This window comes from Crassostrea angulata, chromosome 10 (assembly GCF_025612915.1).
Source record: "Crassostrea angulata isolate pt1a10 chromosome 10, ASM2561291v2, whole genome shotgun sequence".
Taxonomy (NCBI): Eukaryota; Metazoa; Mollusca; class Bivalvia; order Ostreida; family Ostreidae; genus Magallana; species Magallana angulata.
Window position 1 is genome coordinate 38,357,084 of NC_069120.1, and position 16,579 is coordinate 38,373,662.

Here is a 16,579-nt window from a genome sequence, read left to right on the forward strand (position 1 = left end):
TTTATTGAATTGCAATTGCTATTAACATTTTGTATTGATGGGGATCATTGGCCACGAATTTACGTATCCTTGAAACTGTGATTTTCACTTTATCCAATTGATACCCTTGAATAATAATGAATCCACAGTAGATACTCTATTTAATTAGTACAGTTATTTTAAAAAAATTTAAAATTTGAACTTGCACAGTCTTAAATTTGCCTTTTGACGAGAATGAAAATAGAATGGGGGCGAATTCTGTCAGCATAAAACAAAAACCTGTATGATAATAAGATTTTTTTTAAAAGCCTATAATTTTATCAAGAAAATGGTTTCTGTTCTGGAAAACAAAGACAACAAGAATGTAATTTTGTAAAAAGCTTTTTCCATTAAAATATGACCTACTGATACAGAATTTTATATACCAGAGGACTTTTTTGCCATAAAGTGGTTTATCTTTTTGAATTGTAAAGAATAAAACTAAACATACATACAATCATTAAACCTTTTGCATATCACAATGCAATTCATTGATATGATATTTATAAAACTGTGTGTCCTCAGGTTTTTAATGCTATGCAATCAATCTTTTTTTTTTTTCTCCATCCTTCCTGAAATGAAAAAGCGGATTTCTCTTTTTTTTGTGAAGGATATTGATTGGCGATTTGGCCGTGTTGCTTTTCATGGAATAGTCTCGTAACAGGAAAGTCAAAGATAATTACTCCTTAAAGAGATGACTTTGTCTCCTCTGTGTCTCCTCTCTGAACCCCCTTTTCTTCAAACAATGGTACATAGGCATCCATTATTCCTCTAAACAGAACTGGGGCTCTCATGAGTTTCCAATCTATAGTCCCTGTTGTCGTTGTCGTGTGTAGCTCTAGATAAGGCATTGCAGTTTAGTAATTAGTCATTTTCCAAGTGGAATTGTTTTTGTTTCTTCACATTTGGGGTTTTGGCGATAATTATTATCTGTAACATGCTGGAAGTGTTCATAATTTTTTTTCCTTTTTTGCTCTTGGCATGAATTAAAGCAATTAACCCTCAAGTTACATGTCATGCGTTGCGAAAAAAAGGTTAGAAAACCATTTAGATGTGCATGTTAACATTACATTGTGGAAACTGCCATGCTCAATTGGCAAATTTTGTGAAATTTACCGTATTACAATAGAGTCCTCAGGAAAATGACTGGGGGAAAAAACCTATCGTGATGTTGGATGTCTTTCAATATTGCTAAGAAGAGGAAATATTCCATATCAAGCTTTTAGCAAGTGTAAGACAGAAAAAAGAAAATCTCATTGTCATTTTGTTTAAGCTTCTATTTGCCACTTATATTGATAAGGATATCCACTATAAAGAACTTGTCTTTCTCCATGTGTTGTCCCGTTTGACTTCGCTGATTGACTTAAAGGTGGGCAGCACACACATTGAGGTTTCACAGAGGTTTCAACCTTTTTTTCCCATGTACATGTTCATGTGATATAATTTTTAGGTTCAGATATGTTATACCCCTGCAAACAAAGTGTTGAATGGTGAGTGGATTTAGGAATCATCATTTTTTTATCTGTCCATCTCACTTTTGTGTCAAGTCAATAATTTTTTTATTAATAATAACAGGTTTTAGAGCACTCTTACTTAGCTCAAGTCAAGGAAGTTGGGTCATGACCCTTAATCAAGGTCATTTAACCAAGGTCAAGGTCACATTAACTCCATCAACATTGCATTTCTAAAATGAGAAAAGGCTTGACAAAGGTATTAGATCTTCGTTAGGACAGGTTACCGGTATATTCATTTTTTGATTATTGTCTATTAATTCAAAACAAACAAAAATTGTTGCTTGTATTTTCATATTGTAAATTGTTTTTATATTTTCCAGCTTGATTTGTCTGTTGTTTAATTAGATATTGACAACAGTTGTCAATAAAGATCTGATATAATTTCTATTAAATTCAAAATCAGATATTGGGAGAAATGCAGTGGACGAAAATGATGGCATTCTATTACTGCTCAAACTGCTGAGGGAACACGTAAAAAGCACAGAAGATGGAGCTGACAGACTTCGAACAATTGCTTGTGGATTTCTACTCAACGTCACCAATACACATGGTTAGTCTTAGGAAGTTGGGTTTTTGTTTTTGGGGTTTTTTTGGTGTTTTTGTTATGTTTTTTTTTTGGGGGGGGGGGGGGGGGGGGTTGGTCATGTTCTCTAATTTTGGGAGGTAAAATATAGGAATGTCAACATGGTAGTAAAATTAGTGCTTGTAACATGTAATAAACTGATGCATGCATGCTTTCAATATATATGAGAGAGAGAGAGAGAGAGAGAGAGAGAGAGAGAGAGAGAGAGAGAGAGAGAGAGAGAGAGAGAGAGAGAGAGAGAGGGTTATGCATGAGTTCATTGCTTTTATTGTTAGAGTAATACAATTTTACAGCTAGTGCATTGTGATGATAAAAAAAAAACTAGATGAGGTTCTCTATCATATTAGTCATGCGAAAGGAGTAAACAATTCAACACAAATTACATTACTGACTGCAGAGACACAGTTTGTCCTGCTTATTTTGACACCTGCGCAATATAACAAGGGCTGTTACAAGGAATATAGTAGGCCAAATAGGATTTCTATGTTTCCTTTCTCTCTCAAATATGTTGTTACAGTTCCCAAGATTCCATCGTAGGTGTCACGATTATGATCTATTTGATTTTTATTGGGTTAATGGGTGAATTTGGATATATTTTTTTTATTCCCCTTTGGATGTTGAATAACTCTGCTTTGATGTATTTATAACAATTTTTTTTCGTGAATTGAAGTCAGATGACCTAGTTTTTGGTTGGTAATTGAATGGTCTAAATTTTATAGATAAATTTCTCTATGATGTTATTTTGTTAATGAGGTTTTGAATGATATTAATTTATTAATAAAATTTTGAAGGAAATATATTTAAAAATTTATTTTCAAGATAAACTGAATTTAGAAAATTAAAATAAGTTTTATGGTCCACAAATATCATTTTGGCATGATTTTGTGTGTTTTCATCTTCTCCGTACAATATACTCTACACTGTACAGTAAAACTTGCTTGAAAAGGAGGTCTTGCTTTATCATGTTAACCTGAATAGACTGTAGATATCATCCGTGTAGATTACAAATCTATACTGCTCTTTTGCAAGGCAAATTTTGTATAGATTTGCAAAGTTTTGGTTTGTAGATATTATTAACAATTACTTTTTACATCATATTTCACTCAAATAAATCAATTTACATGACAAAAAGAAAGAAATACCACAGTTATTTCGAAGGGGTCCATTAATTATCATATGAGTTTTTTTTCCCCCAGACAGCCTAATGCAGAAGGCGTTGCAAAGGGGTCCGTTAATTATCATGTGATTTTTTTTATCCCCCAGACAGCCTAATACAGAAGGCAGTGCGAAGGGGTACATTAATTATCATGTGAATTTTTTTATCCCCCAGACAGCCTAATGCAGAAGGCGATGCGAAGGGGTCGGTTAATTATCATGTAAATTTTTTTTCTCCCATAGACAGCCTAATGCAGAAGGCAGTGCGAAGGGGTCCATTAATTATCATGTGAATTTTTTTCTCCCCCAGACAGCCTTATGCAGAAGGCAGTGGACGGGGGAGCCCTAGACGTCCTGGACGAATACATCAGATACCACCAGCAGGACCATGGCCTGTGTAACATGGTGCTACTCACCCTCGGCAGTTTTATTGATTCAGGTATACACTGGAGCCAAGATCAGTTAGCAGAGGGCAACGGTCAGTAAATGACTGGTCATCCGATAACATAATCGCCGAAGACGCGTCCGAAAACTTGCGATTTTTGATTGATCGTGACTTCTGATTGGAGCAATATTAAAGGGGGCTAGGGATCGTAAAGGACTCTGATTTGCTGATGGGTTGTTTGATGGAGAATTTGATCAGAGTATTTATATGCTTTATCAGAGTTTACATTAAATGTATTATGATACCATGTCCCAATATTAATCAATATGAAATAAATGGTTTAATCCTCTCTTTTTTAAAATAAATTTCAGGTACATTTTAGACCTCAGAAGTAAAAAATTGCATATTTTCAATTAAGTATATTTGAATGGTGTTTCAATCTGAATTTGAAAGCCAGTGATAAAGATTTTGTTTGCTTGACCGAGTGGTTTCCCAATCCTCCTTGAATAACCTTTAAAAACATTTGAAAATTCTTTTAAAAATGATAATTGAAAGTTTTTCACATACATTCACATGAACAAAGTGCCTCTTGGGCAGAACATCTCCTTAAGTCTTTATATCCTATCTGTGTTATTTGAAAATGTAATGGTCATACAGAGAATTGTAATTTCAGAGATTTGCCGCCAGAAATTTACAGAGTCCTCCCTACTGTCCACCATTGTGGGTCTACTGGACTCACAGACCGGGGAGGTTTATCAGGAGACTGTGCTCGACCTACTTATTAACCTTTCTGAGTGGGGTATGTGTCACTGAACAGTTAAAGTTTTTTCTAGACATATTTTTAAAAATATGTCTAGATGCCAGTGTTAACGAATAAATTTTTAATTAAGTTTTGTTGCAATAGAATTTACTTTCAATCTTTTAGTACTATTTTAAATTTACAAAGTATCTGTACAGTGAAACATGGTTAAAGATAATATGCTTACAATGAATTCATGATTATAGTTAAGTCAGTTTGCATATATATTACATTTAAAAGGAATCAAAATTGTTTGCCCCTGGTGCTTTGCTAAAAACGTGTTCTACAGCACTGTTATAAGGTTTTGCCAAATGGTTTTATTTTGTTGTATGTTGTTAAATTATGTGATATTGTTATATTGTTGTAGATGAGGTGAAGGATGTGTTGGCAGAGACCAGCCTCAGTAACAACCTGATACAGATCATCCAGGTCAACCAAGGCAAGCTGGACCCCGAGAGCCAGCAGCTCATCAAAATGGCCTCTGACCTGCTCATCCTGCTGCTAACCGGAGGTAGGGAACTTGACTACAATTGAACGCAGGGTCTCAAAGAATGATATCTCAAATACCATGTATACTGTAGTTTCCTTATTTTTTCGCTAGTACTTAATTCTGCAATTCAACCGCTTTGTATCAAATTGCAAGAATATGAAATTGCAAACACCAGATTTTTATCATAGTTTCTTTAGTTTACATCTGTCAGAAAAATAAAAGCTAGATTTTAAAATCAGCAAGATGTGCCTCTCGCAATTGATTATTTATTAATTCCTGGTGTTTAATTAGGAATTTACAGTTTCAAAGTGATTCAATGGCCGAATCAACTTTTCTCTAGGTATTATAACCTTGATATCTCAAATATTTCACTGTCTCAGTGTTTTTCTCAGTTCCACGTAGTTCAAAATAACAAGGTTTGACTGTATATACTACTAATATTTGATAGATTCAGGGGTTTTTTGGTATGAAGATGTTTTCAATTTCATTCAAAGAATGCATGTTGTTGCATCTAGGTCAAAAGTCAAGGCCATACTGTTTGTTTTTTTATTACCAGAAAACATGACATTACAAGCCCCAAAATTTCATACTTTTGTTTGAATATGCTGACAAGTTTCTTTTTACTGTCTACACAGATAAAGGAGCTGAAACCATGTTTGCTAATGGAGAAGGTCCAGTTTTTATTGAATCTGTTAAATGGCTGGAGGATGAGGACAGCAGATTACAAATGGCCGCTGTGCTGGCCATAGGGAACTTTGCAAGGAATGGTCAGTTATATGAATTATAATGCAATAGGTATTCAGCGCAAAGTAGATTCATTGGTTTTCTGTAACCAAATTAGAATTTTATGATTCAAAGTATAAGTAGCAATCATATGTGTTCTGTAACTAAATAAGAGAAAGAGAATGAACTGAATCCTTGTTGAGTTGATCCTCGTGCTGTATGGTTGTGTATTTTGTTGACAGACAACCACTGTCAGAGACTAGTGGAGGAGGGGATTGTGGAACATTTGGTCGAGATTCTGAAGGAGCACCGAGATCACGAGGCTGACATGACGTTACAGCATGCTATTCTTAGTGCCCTCAGAAACCTAGCTATTCCAGGTAAACTGTTCTATCCACAAGCTATCTCAAGTCACAAGTCAGTTAAGATATTTCTGGTAAAGTTAACAACCATTGCAGAAACCTACCATTCCAGGTTAGCTTCACAGCTCCAAATATTCTTCTGTTGCAAGTAAATCTAGTTGCTTCAAGAAAAATTGCTACCCCCCTTATCAATTTAACTCTTGTAAATAATGGTATTACGAGGCTAATTCTTAAAATTTACTGTTCTTCACACCTACCTCCTTCTACCCCTCTAATTCCCTCTTCCAACCCCCACCCACCCCCAAAAAAAAAACAAAAACAAAAACAAAAAAAACAAGGAGAGTGTCAGGAAATGAAAATTTTGATAAATATTTCCATTTTGATGATTCATCTCTGCTAAACTGCATTCGAAAATAATTCAATTTTGAAGTATGATTTCTATTATCAGTATGTATAAAACATTCATCTTCTTAACTTTATATTCAAAAGAAAAAACATATCAGCTGAGGGGATTATATTCAAAGCAAATGCATTACGTCTCAGCTGGCATATTTCAGAAGATAAACATGCATTGACTCATCACTGTGCACTTTCTCCAGACAAGACGATTGTTGACAATGTTGCTTTGAATATTCATAAAACATCATCTCTTCTTTGTAACAGCTAGAATTAGAATTCTGTGTCTAGCTGATTTGAGACGAAATCTGAAGTTAAACATAGTGCATGTTATTGTTTTTTATTTTATCTACAACAAAAATAAAACAACCTGTTGTAATGTTTTGCTATATCGGTATTTCTCTTTCATCACAACAACAAAAACAACAGGGGGTATTTTTTTACCAGATAGCAACGGATAAAGAAATATTTATATTAATGATGACATATTCCAGGAAAGTCCTATAACATCTAGTTAAATCAAGCTGTTATGTCATCTGACTGAATGCAGAAATGTTGTCTGTTGTTCGTACGACTAAGTCACATTTTTTTTCCCCGATGTCACGTAGTAGACAAATGATGCATCACATTTAATGGGTGCACTAGTATGTCTGAGGCTGATGGGATGACAAGATGCAAATATTCACGAAATCCAAATAATCTTCTAGATTAAATGATTGATAGTGACATTAAGAAACCCTTAACCTTATCCACACACACCAGAGAAGACAAAAGACAGTGGAAATTTCAAATGAATTATACAAAATTCTGGGATATTCTTAAAATTGGCCTTTTGAAATCAATGGTAAAATTAACAGATTAAGCATAGTAAATTATTTTTTATGTAGAACTGTGAATGGCTCCAAATAAGATGTCATCATTCATTAGCATCACACTAATTTTGTATTGCAGCCAGAAATAAGACGGCGTTGTTGATGGCAGGTGTCCTTGAGACGGTCTTGCTTCTGCTCTCCTCAGACACAATGGCTGTCGTGTTCAAACTCTTGGGAGTTTTACGAATGTTGGTTGACGGACAAGGTGAGAAGCGGTGGGCACAGAGTGTTCATTTTCTTGGGTAAAAACTTTGTGATGCGTAGAAAGCGTGTGCTTGTCACATGTCCAAGATTTACTGAAAGTGAAGAGGTGCAATTAAGTTATGTGGGGGGGTAGGGGAAGGGGGGGGGCATGTGGTTATTTGGTATTTGGTTTTATATTATCAGTCATTGGCACTAACTCTTCTTAAGATTGGAGTTTCTGACAGACGGTTGTTATAATAGTTGATGAATCCTTCCAGGCCCCTAGTGAAGTTCTTTATGAGAACATCAGTTCCGTTACACAGAGAAATATTGTGTTGTTGTTTCGCCCCATAGGTCATACGAGGGAGCCCTTAAAAGTACATTGAGTGTAAGAGTGCATCAGAGAAGGATGTAGATGATGGGGAAAGACTTTTATCATCTTTTAATGACATCGCATTTCAGATACACTTGCAGTCAGATCTTAAATTGAGGGGAAAAAATTAATGATATTTTCGTGCATTCCTAAATTAAACTCCTGCAAGGTTGTTTGCTTTTTTGGCAAGATTGAAATCGGTTTGATGTATGAGTGTCAGACGTTATGTTTTGTTGTGATAGGGAGGGGGTTGTCCATCACTCTCACTGCCAGTGATAACAAACAGAATCACATGCTCATTACAACCTGGTATTTGATGATCTCAGAGTGAGGCCAGACCAAAAACTTTTTCTGTTTATTAATGTGCGTGAGCGATTTTTTTTTAACACTTAACTCACTTTTTCATGAAAATTTAGTACTCTGATATTTTTTATAACTGGTACTCTGATATTTTTTATGACTGGTATGCACAGCTTCGATGTCATTTTATTAACCAAGTACATCTAAAAAAAATTTTGGTGAATAAAATGTAAAATTAAGAGAATCTGATCCAAACCTGTTTTCTTTTGGTAAAAAAAAATTATATTTGTATATTGAATCTGTTGAATTTCGACAGAGAATTCATTAATAGGTGAACATTATATTTAAAAATTACCATTTTTATTTTGATATTTACAATAATCATTATTTGGGTGACAGATTAAAACACAATTAGGAGAATGTTTCCTCTTGGCCTTAAACGTGCAAGATCTAACTAAGGGAGAAAGGAAGAAAACAGACAAGTAAACCTGATTATTGTTTCACCACTTGTGATAAATAACAGTATAATTGTGCAGAAAACATTAGAATGAGAGCCAGGGAGTAGTAAAACCACTGGCCTCCATTCACCTGGTCACCTGGAAGGAAGTGAGGGGAATCGACCGTTGAATCGGTCCCTCTCACCACCCACGTTTACTTCCTGTGCTGTTATAGGTGGGGCCAGTTAGCGCAGCACTGAAAGATCAAGTCAAGTGTATGATTACCTTGAATTGTATCTTTGGGCTGAATTTATCATCTGCAGCATCATTATTATCAAAAGTACAGTTTAATGTAGGTCACATATCAGAAAATGAATATCTTTAATTTGATAAAAATAGATATTCATTTTCATTAGTTTGGTGAAAAATGATGTCATTGTTTCCAAGCACACCAGATCATGTGGAATTTCTCAATCATTCTCAATCATTATTCACAGAATAGAGACAAAATCATCAAAGTGCAAATATGAATCAGGTCACATTATGAAAAAAAATATATAAATATACCGTAAACCATTTCCTTTTTGATAATTGATAAAAATTGGCCTCATCTTTATCTTTATATTTGCACTTCCTGGAATTTTGATAATGAAAAATGGTTTGTCATGAAATATGTCATAGGAAATCACAGTACTCCGAATGAATCATCAAATTTTGAGATAACCCCCCACATTCCAACACATGCTTTTTTTTTCTTCAACCTCTCCCCTCTCTCTCTTTATCGGCTACATCTGATGTAAGGATGGAAGGTGCCAGTCAGCTGATTGGGGTGTGATGCAAGACAGTGAACAGATATCAGGAGATACCAGGGGCCTACAGTCTCCCTCCAAAGCCCCTCGTTATTACTGGCTATTAACTTCATCAGCTGGATAAGAATAGATGTATGGCTTACAGTTATCTGGTGGTTTATGGATCGAGGCTTGTTGAGGGTTTTTTGTTAGGTTGCTGAGAATGGACTATTTACTTGAATGCTTGGCTTTCTTTGATAGCAGTTCTTTTGTAACTGTAGACTCTGCAGGGTCAATAAAAGATTCCGATTATTTGTTGTGCGAGGTTTCCCAGACCTGTTTTGCATGTTTATCTGACAGGCTGAGGATTTCTACGGTTCCCTTCCTCTGTCCCTAAAATGAGAGTCTCTTTTCATATTTAAGAAAGGTCATAGTCATAAGTTCTACGTAATGATGAAATTTGAGATTACTGCAGCATAGATTGTAGGTAAAAAGGTAAAATAAAAGCCTGTTACACTGTCATATGAAAAAACCGCTACAAATATTGGAGTTTTTGCCATGTTTGACAAGATTGCCTACAGTCTCACAAAAAAGTTCGTAAGAAACTAAGTTGTCATGGGTTGTTTTTACATACAGTTTGGCATTGTAAAATGATGGCAACTTATGAACCCAGATATTCTTTCTTTTCATGGTGCTAAACAAAGTATCAACAAAGCATCTTTGATGCCCAGTTTCTCAGTGTGAAATGACCACACCTTGTGATTTCAGAGACTGCGGCCCTGCAGCTGGGTACAGATCGAGGCTTCATGGACCGTCTGGTGGGGTGGTGCGAGGTGGACGAACACGCCGGAGTCCAGGGTAAAGAGGGGGGTGTCCTTAGTACTTTACTAATTTGGAGGGCTTTTTTCTGTGGGAAAGTTAATGCAATCGATATACATTTGTATCATATTATAACAACAATGACAAATTCATGATGCAATTTACATGTAAAAGAGAATCATTACATTGTATGATTTTTGTAAACTTTAATAGTCTATGAAGTTTCATTGTAAGAAATAATTTTTTTTGGTAATGGGAATTTTTGAACTGCAATTTTATTTTGGTCTTTCCATAAATTTTCAAACATATCAGGATAAGAATGTGTGTATATGCATGAATGAATTTAACAAATACCATTACAATTATTATTTTACTGAAAGAAGTTTTATTTGTGTCCTTTATTGAAAATTGATGTTATTTTTTGTTTTTAGGAGAGGGAACTCGGTTGTTGGCTTCACTGGTGAAGAACGGTCGATCTGCAGAGCTGATGAGAAATGTGGTCAAATGTCAGGGAATCCCCCCTCTGGTTGCCATGGTGTCATCAGAACACTTAGTGATGCAAAATGAAGCTCTGGTGGCCTTGACCCTGATAAGTTCTACAGTATTAGGTTTGTCAAGTCAAGGTCGAATTGAAAATTGAAACTCTCTTTAGTTTTATGATGTTTTAGATTCCATTTTCTCATGCATATCTGATCTTTAACTTCTGTAGAATTTAATGAACATTTTTGAGATATGGTCAAGTTTTCACTAGTTTTTATTAAGAAGATTTTTAGGTAAACTGCTAAGATTCAGAGGTTTTTTTCACAAATTCATGAATTTAAAATCCAATTTTTTGTGATGAATGAAGTGAAACAGTTGATTTAGCTATCAAATTTTTAAGTGAAAACCAGAAGGAGCTTTCATGAAATTTCTTTTTGGATTTAATGAGATGATAAGAAATATCAAACTCGACACAGCAAAAATCTCTGACTCTTAAGTATTATTGATCAACAAAGAAGCAAGTTAATGATGGAGATTGCAACTTGGTGTGCAACCATTGAAGCAATGCGATATATTTTGGGGTGGTTTTTTTTTTCTCTCCTCAGATGAAGCGGCACTTCCACTGAAACAGTCAGAATTGACAGAAACCATATCTTCTCTTCTTGGCAATAAATCAACACTGCCAGAAATATTATGCAACACGCTGACGCTAACAAAGACGCTGTGTAGTGCAGGTAGGGTACATATCAAGAAAGGTAACTCTGCCTTTGGCAGATTAACGAGTGCACCACAGCTATGTTTTTTAATTTTTTTTTTATTTGTTCCTTTCTCTTGATATAATGTTTTTTCTTGTTGCTATGGGGTTATAACAATACTTGTTTGATCATTCTGTCTGTGGTTTAAAATTTTTGGCTGTTTCTGTAAATTACTACATGTATTATTTTTCCTAGTCTTTTTTTCAAATCAATTCCATTGGGGTCTTGTAGTTTTCATCAAGTTTGTTCACTAATGATACATTTTAATGCATTTTTTCCTTTTGCTATATGTGGCAATATGGTTTGTGAATTAAAAAGTAAAGAATTTGATTCCTTATCTCTTTTCTCTTTATTTCTGTTCATTACCTTCTTTTTTGTGGAAGTTTTCCCTTTAGTCCGAGGACAATTTGCCAAACTGCATGATACTTTCATTGATTAGACAACAATTCTTGATAAAAATTTTGTCCTCCCTAATATATGGAACTGTTGAACAAGAAAACAAGTGTTGTCTATTGATGGAAGTGTTCACTTAATATTTTTGTTTTGTTTTTGTGCAAGTTTTTGGAAAGGGGAGGGGGGGTGGTCCTGAATATGTTTGATGGACTTGTTGTGACAGAGACTTGGGTGTCACTGTTTGTTTTATGCTGTATTTCTTGCAGTGTCTGAGTCACCCCCCAGCACCCTATCCTGTAAACTGTTGGCCTGTACAGGACGAGTCACAAACATGCAACGTAAATTGTCAATGTTGTCGTCGTCGTAAAACTCTGATTCAGCATGACATGTTCTCTTGATCGGTTTTTTTTTAAGCTGTGCAGTTATTTTTCTTTCTTTCCAATTTTTTTTAGGCAGCCCATGTTTGTTGTACCGTGTAAATATGTTATAACGAATTCCATATTTCCCAATTTTTTCTCTCTCTCCTTCTTTTTTTTTTTTTTATAATAATTGACAGTTTTGTTTGTTAAAACATTTTTTGCGCTTGTCCCATTTATACAACTTCACCTTACACATGTTGATTATTGTTTGTTATGTGAGATATTTCTTTCATACTTGCCTCTTTTTGAGTCATGAATGAATTCTGTTGTGTAACTGTTTTATGCTGCAGTTGCAAATATTGCAATTTTTATGGCAAAATAGGTACATTTAATTTTTGTTAATTTATTCTTTGATGGTTTATTGATGATTTATAAAAAAAAAAAGAAATAATATTAAACCCATATTTGCAATTGATTTTTGTTTGTTTGAGATGATACTGCAAAAGATAGCACCCTGCAGAAAAATCCAGTTACACAGTATTTTGGCTCAGTTGTCAAACAAATTAAATTCCATTACTCCAAGATTGAATATCCCAGTGGTTTGTTGTAGGCTCTTCACTCGTTTTCTGCCGTTTAGGGGGGAATAAAAAGTAGAATTTTTAATGAATTCATCAATTATTTAATGATATTTCATGCCATTCTACCATTTTTATGTTTACTTTTCACAGAATCATTGAAAGAGGAGATAATGACATCTGGAATTGTTGACATAGCCAGACAGTTGTCTTGTCATGAAGAGGAAAAAGTTCGGGAGGCCGCAAACACGTTTGTTGCTGTTCTAGAGGAAGCTCCTCTGGAGAGGTGAACTGAGAAAAGTACAAAAATGTATAGAACCTCAGAGTTGCTCTCATTGTGCTGTTGAGTTGAAATGAGGCGCACTGAGATAGAATGAGTGTTGATGCCAAAATGCGAGACTTGGACACCTGCCAGCAAGGAGCACCTGTAGCAAAAACACCTTGATTAGCTGTTGTCTTAGTTTGGATGAGGAGATATTGTCAAGCTCACTATGTAAAAATTGCTTAGCTCAAAGAGCACCAGCAAATGTGTAAAAACTGAACAAACCATTGCATTTATTAACTTACTAGCCACAATTTTTTTTTCTTGTTTTGTTGTTGGTGATATATTTTAAGTGACATGTTTTTGTTTATCTAAGGTAACTGTAAGTTGTGAAACTTTTTTTCTTTCTCCCAAGAATACAAAGATCTAGCGATACAAAAATCTGAATTTTTTAAGATTAAAATTTTTTCCTTCAATTCAGTAAAGCACCTTATCAAATTTTTTTTATTTGTATATGGTACTTCACTAGTCACTTCACCTTCTTTGAAAGTACAGGTACTTAAAATTGCTTTTTGTCAGCCTTGAAATAACAAAACTAATGAATTTTGCTAGTATTAGGCAAATATCTTATCACTCAACTTTACAAGGCTTTTTAATGGTATTTCATTGAGGAAAAAAAAAAGAGGCTGTGTTACATGTTTCTTTCTTTGTCTGTTTAATTATCGTTAGCAGGAAAACTTTAAAAATCTGCTGCGTTTCATGAAAAAAAAACCCAGAAGAGGTTTAGTAATGACTAAAAACTTGATGGAAAATTTCACCAAGGAAGTCAGATTTTCTTTTCTTAGAAACAAAAACATGCTGAAATGTGGCAGAAAATATACAAAACAAACAGTTAACAAATACCGTCGACTTCTTGTTAGAAACTTTTTCTTTTTTTTTTTCTTTTTGTTCATTTTGCAATACAGTTCCTTTTTTTTAAATTCTAGATTAGTCGCTGAAGTTAGTGCTTAGTGCAATACATCACAAGAGATTCAGGTTTTATTCCTGTTTTATAATTTATCCAGAGGCAATCATTCTATGTATATAAACAATGATAAAACCACCCATATTTTTTACCTTTATACATATAGCTGTTCTTTTGTGTTTACATTATCATATTTTTGGTTTGTATACTTGCGCCGTTGGTTTTAAGAGTGTATGTTCTGTGTCCACCTGGGTTTTGTGATGAAGCATGCTGTATATTTTTTGTGGTCACGTTAAGTCCTTTTCTAATTTTAGATTATTACTGGCATGTCTAACTTATTCTTAGAATCGACATCTGATTTCTGAGTGACAGATGGACTAGAATACAAAATCTAGATGTGCAAAATAATTTCCCATATATTGCAGCATTCAGTATGTTTTAAAATACCGAGCATAATTTTATGTAGTCAATTGCTCAAAACCAAGGTACTATTGCATGTTATATCACGAGCCAATCTTTTCTTTGTATTTAGTGTGAAACAGAACAAATGAATAGAAATTTAGTAAAATTTTTATGCTCTGAGCTCATTTTTCTTTATTTCAAGGTATGACTACATGTATAAACAAGGGAGATTATTGAATTTCCTGCAAAATCGTAAAATGCCAATATTTCTGTAATATTTCTTATTTATTTTTGGGAACACTGTAGGTTTATTTATGTTGCTTCTAAAACACTTCTCTTTTTATAAAAGAAGAAAAGTAATTTTTTGAGATTTGATGAGTTTTTTCCTATGTAGCATTGCAGAGTGAGAAAAATATGATATAGTTAAAGAATTTTCTTATAAACACAAGTTGTTTTACTTGGCCAAGTTTAAATGATAGTAAAATATGAACATATGGATTCTTCATGTAGTAGTATGTAACAAGAAGAAAATGGAGGTCTATTTTGACATGCATATTACATATACCTGTTTGCAGATGACTATCGGTATTCCCCATTTACTTGTGTCATTGCCTGGTAGGGAATCTACTGTACATAACAATATGTTTAGTAATGAACATATGTCATCTACTTTCTAAGAATTTCTCTGTGTTATTTTCTTAGTTCTTTTGTACCTGTGTTTACAAGAAAATGTGCATGTGGTCTGGTTTTTATTAGAAATCAAAATATGTCAATGCATTCCAGTGTATATTTTTTAGTTTTGATAATCTTTATTTTGGTGACTTTATAGATTGACAATTAATCCAAAAAGAGGTGGTGAGATGGTATAATCTGTATACATTTGGTTTTTCTGTGTTAAATCGAGTATTTTGTGTCCCATTATGATGGCATTTATTTTTTATTTTGATTTTTAGTTTAAATTGTTTTTTTTTTCTTCTTTAAGTCTATAATTTTTCTTACTTTTAGTACATTTCTTGTGACATTTGTTGGTTAAGTTCAATTTTGAATAGATGTGATTTTCATCTTGCATAAAATTTTGTTTTTCCTTTGATAAACAGCCAAATCAATGATAAGCATGTGAGAAAATTGTAATATAAAGACTGTACCTGTGTAATTTAAATATATTGTTTATTGCAACAATTACAGACTGATATAAAATACAGATGTCGTGTTTTGCTTGAAATATCTCCCAGATATCCCGTACATGTATGTAATTGAGGTATTGCATTAGGTTAATTTGGAGTTATCTCTCTTGGGAAAATTGGCCATTAGCCGCGGAGTGGAAGGTAATGCGATCTCTGTAACCGGAGGGAGTTTATGGTCGTAATATTACTGAGAGATATGAACTTAGGATGACATTTACCGGGTGGATTTAATTATTTTGCGGAGTGCAGTCACCCAGTCAGGGTTTCAGCGGTGGGATAAGATTTCAACAATTTGGCGTCCAATCTGCCTCGATTGTGCACGGTTTCGTGTGTGTTTAAGTGTGGTATATACCGGTATATGCAAGTGTAATAAAATACGGGTGTATTGTTGAAGAACGAAGGGGAAAAAATTCGACTTTCCAAAATTTATTTGTTTTATACTCCACGCAATCTTATTAACCACTTGAGAATTTTGATTTTTTTCCTCAAATTAAATTGAATTATCAAATTGAATTTTTAAGTGGAGCTTTTTGCCAGAGCCTCTAGTGAGACATTTTAACTGGATCACAGAATAACAGAGCATTTTCTCCCCCTCCCCCATTCCCTCCCCTACCCTCCCCATTTGACGTTACGTCGTTGACTAAAGAACTATTTATGTACATGTACCAATATTCCATATTTCACATTTTTTTAATGCATCCATTCCCCTCTCGCACTTTATGCAAGGAATCATTATTTTTGTACATGTAATGAGAACATTTTTCCCCCGGATTATATCGACCCAACGTCATAAAGACGGATAGCTGAGATTTCGATCGATACGGTCCCCCCGTGTGTTTTCTCATCTTCTTGATTAATACGACTTGTAAATTTTTTAATTCTCCTTAGCGCGCGATTTCCCGGATAATTCCATCCCTTAATTGTCTTTGTGATCATTGGACATGCTAGGATCGATATGTGGAATTCTATTACGTTGGAGGAATTAAGTAAGTCGTCTGGGTCAAAACA

General features: G+C 34.3%; 1 protein-coding gene across 3 annotated transcripts in view; it reads left to right on the plus strand.

Annotated features, from left to right (window-relative positions):
- LOC128165858 (rap1 GTPase-GDP dissociation stimulator 1-B-like) overlaps nt 1–15,588 on the plus strand; it is a 32,047-nt gene extending 16,459 nt beyond the window's left edge. For 2 of the 3 annotated variants that reach the window (XM_052830758.1, XM_052830756.1), the window contains 12 exons: nt 1,936–2,082; nt 3,581–3,709; nt 4,329–4,454; nt 4,822–4,965; nt 5,580–5,711; nt 5,910–6,047; nt 7,377–7,502; nt 10,147–10,236; nt 10,629–10,805; nt 11,283–11,411; nt 12,092–12,163; nt 12,913–15,588. In XM_052830758.1, the coding sequence (XP_052686718.1) occupies nt 1,936–2,082; nt 3,581–3,709; nt 4,329–4,454; nt 4,822–4,965; nt 5,580–5,711; nt 5,910–6,047; nt 7,377–7,502; nt 10,147–10,236; nt 10,629–10,805; nt 11,283–11,411; nt 12,092–12,163; nt 12,913–13,049 (1,547 nt within the window). In that variant the 3' untranslated portion in view covers nt 13,050–15,588. The remainder of the gene's footprint in view (nt 1–1,935; nt 2,083–3,580; nt 3,710–4,328; nt 4,455–4,821; nt 4,966–5,579; nt 5,712–5,909; nt 6,048–7,376; nt 7,503–10,146; nt 10,237–10,628; nt 10,806–11,282; nt 11,412–12,091; nt 12,164–12,912) is intronic. The other variant, XM_052830759.1, reaches the window with a different exon arrangement.
- The last annotated feature ends 991 nt before the right edge of the window (nt 15,589–16,579 follow it).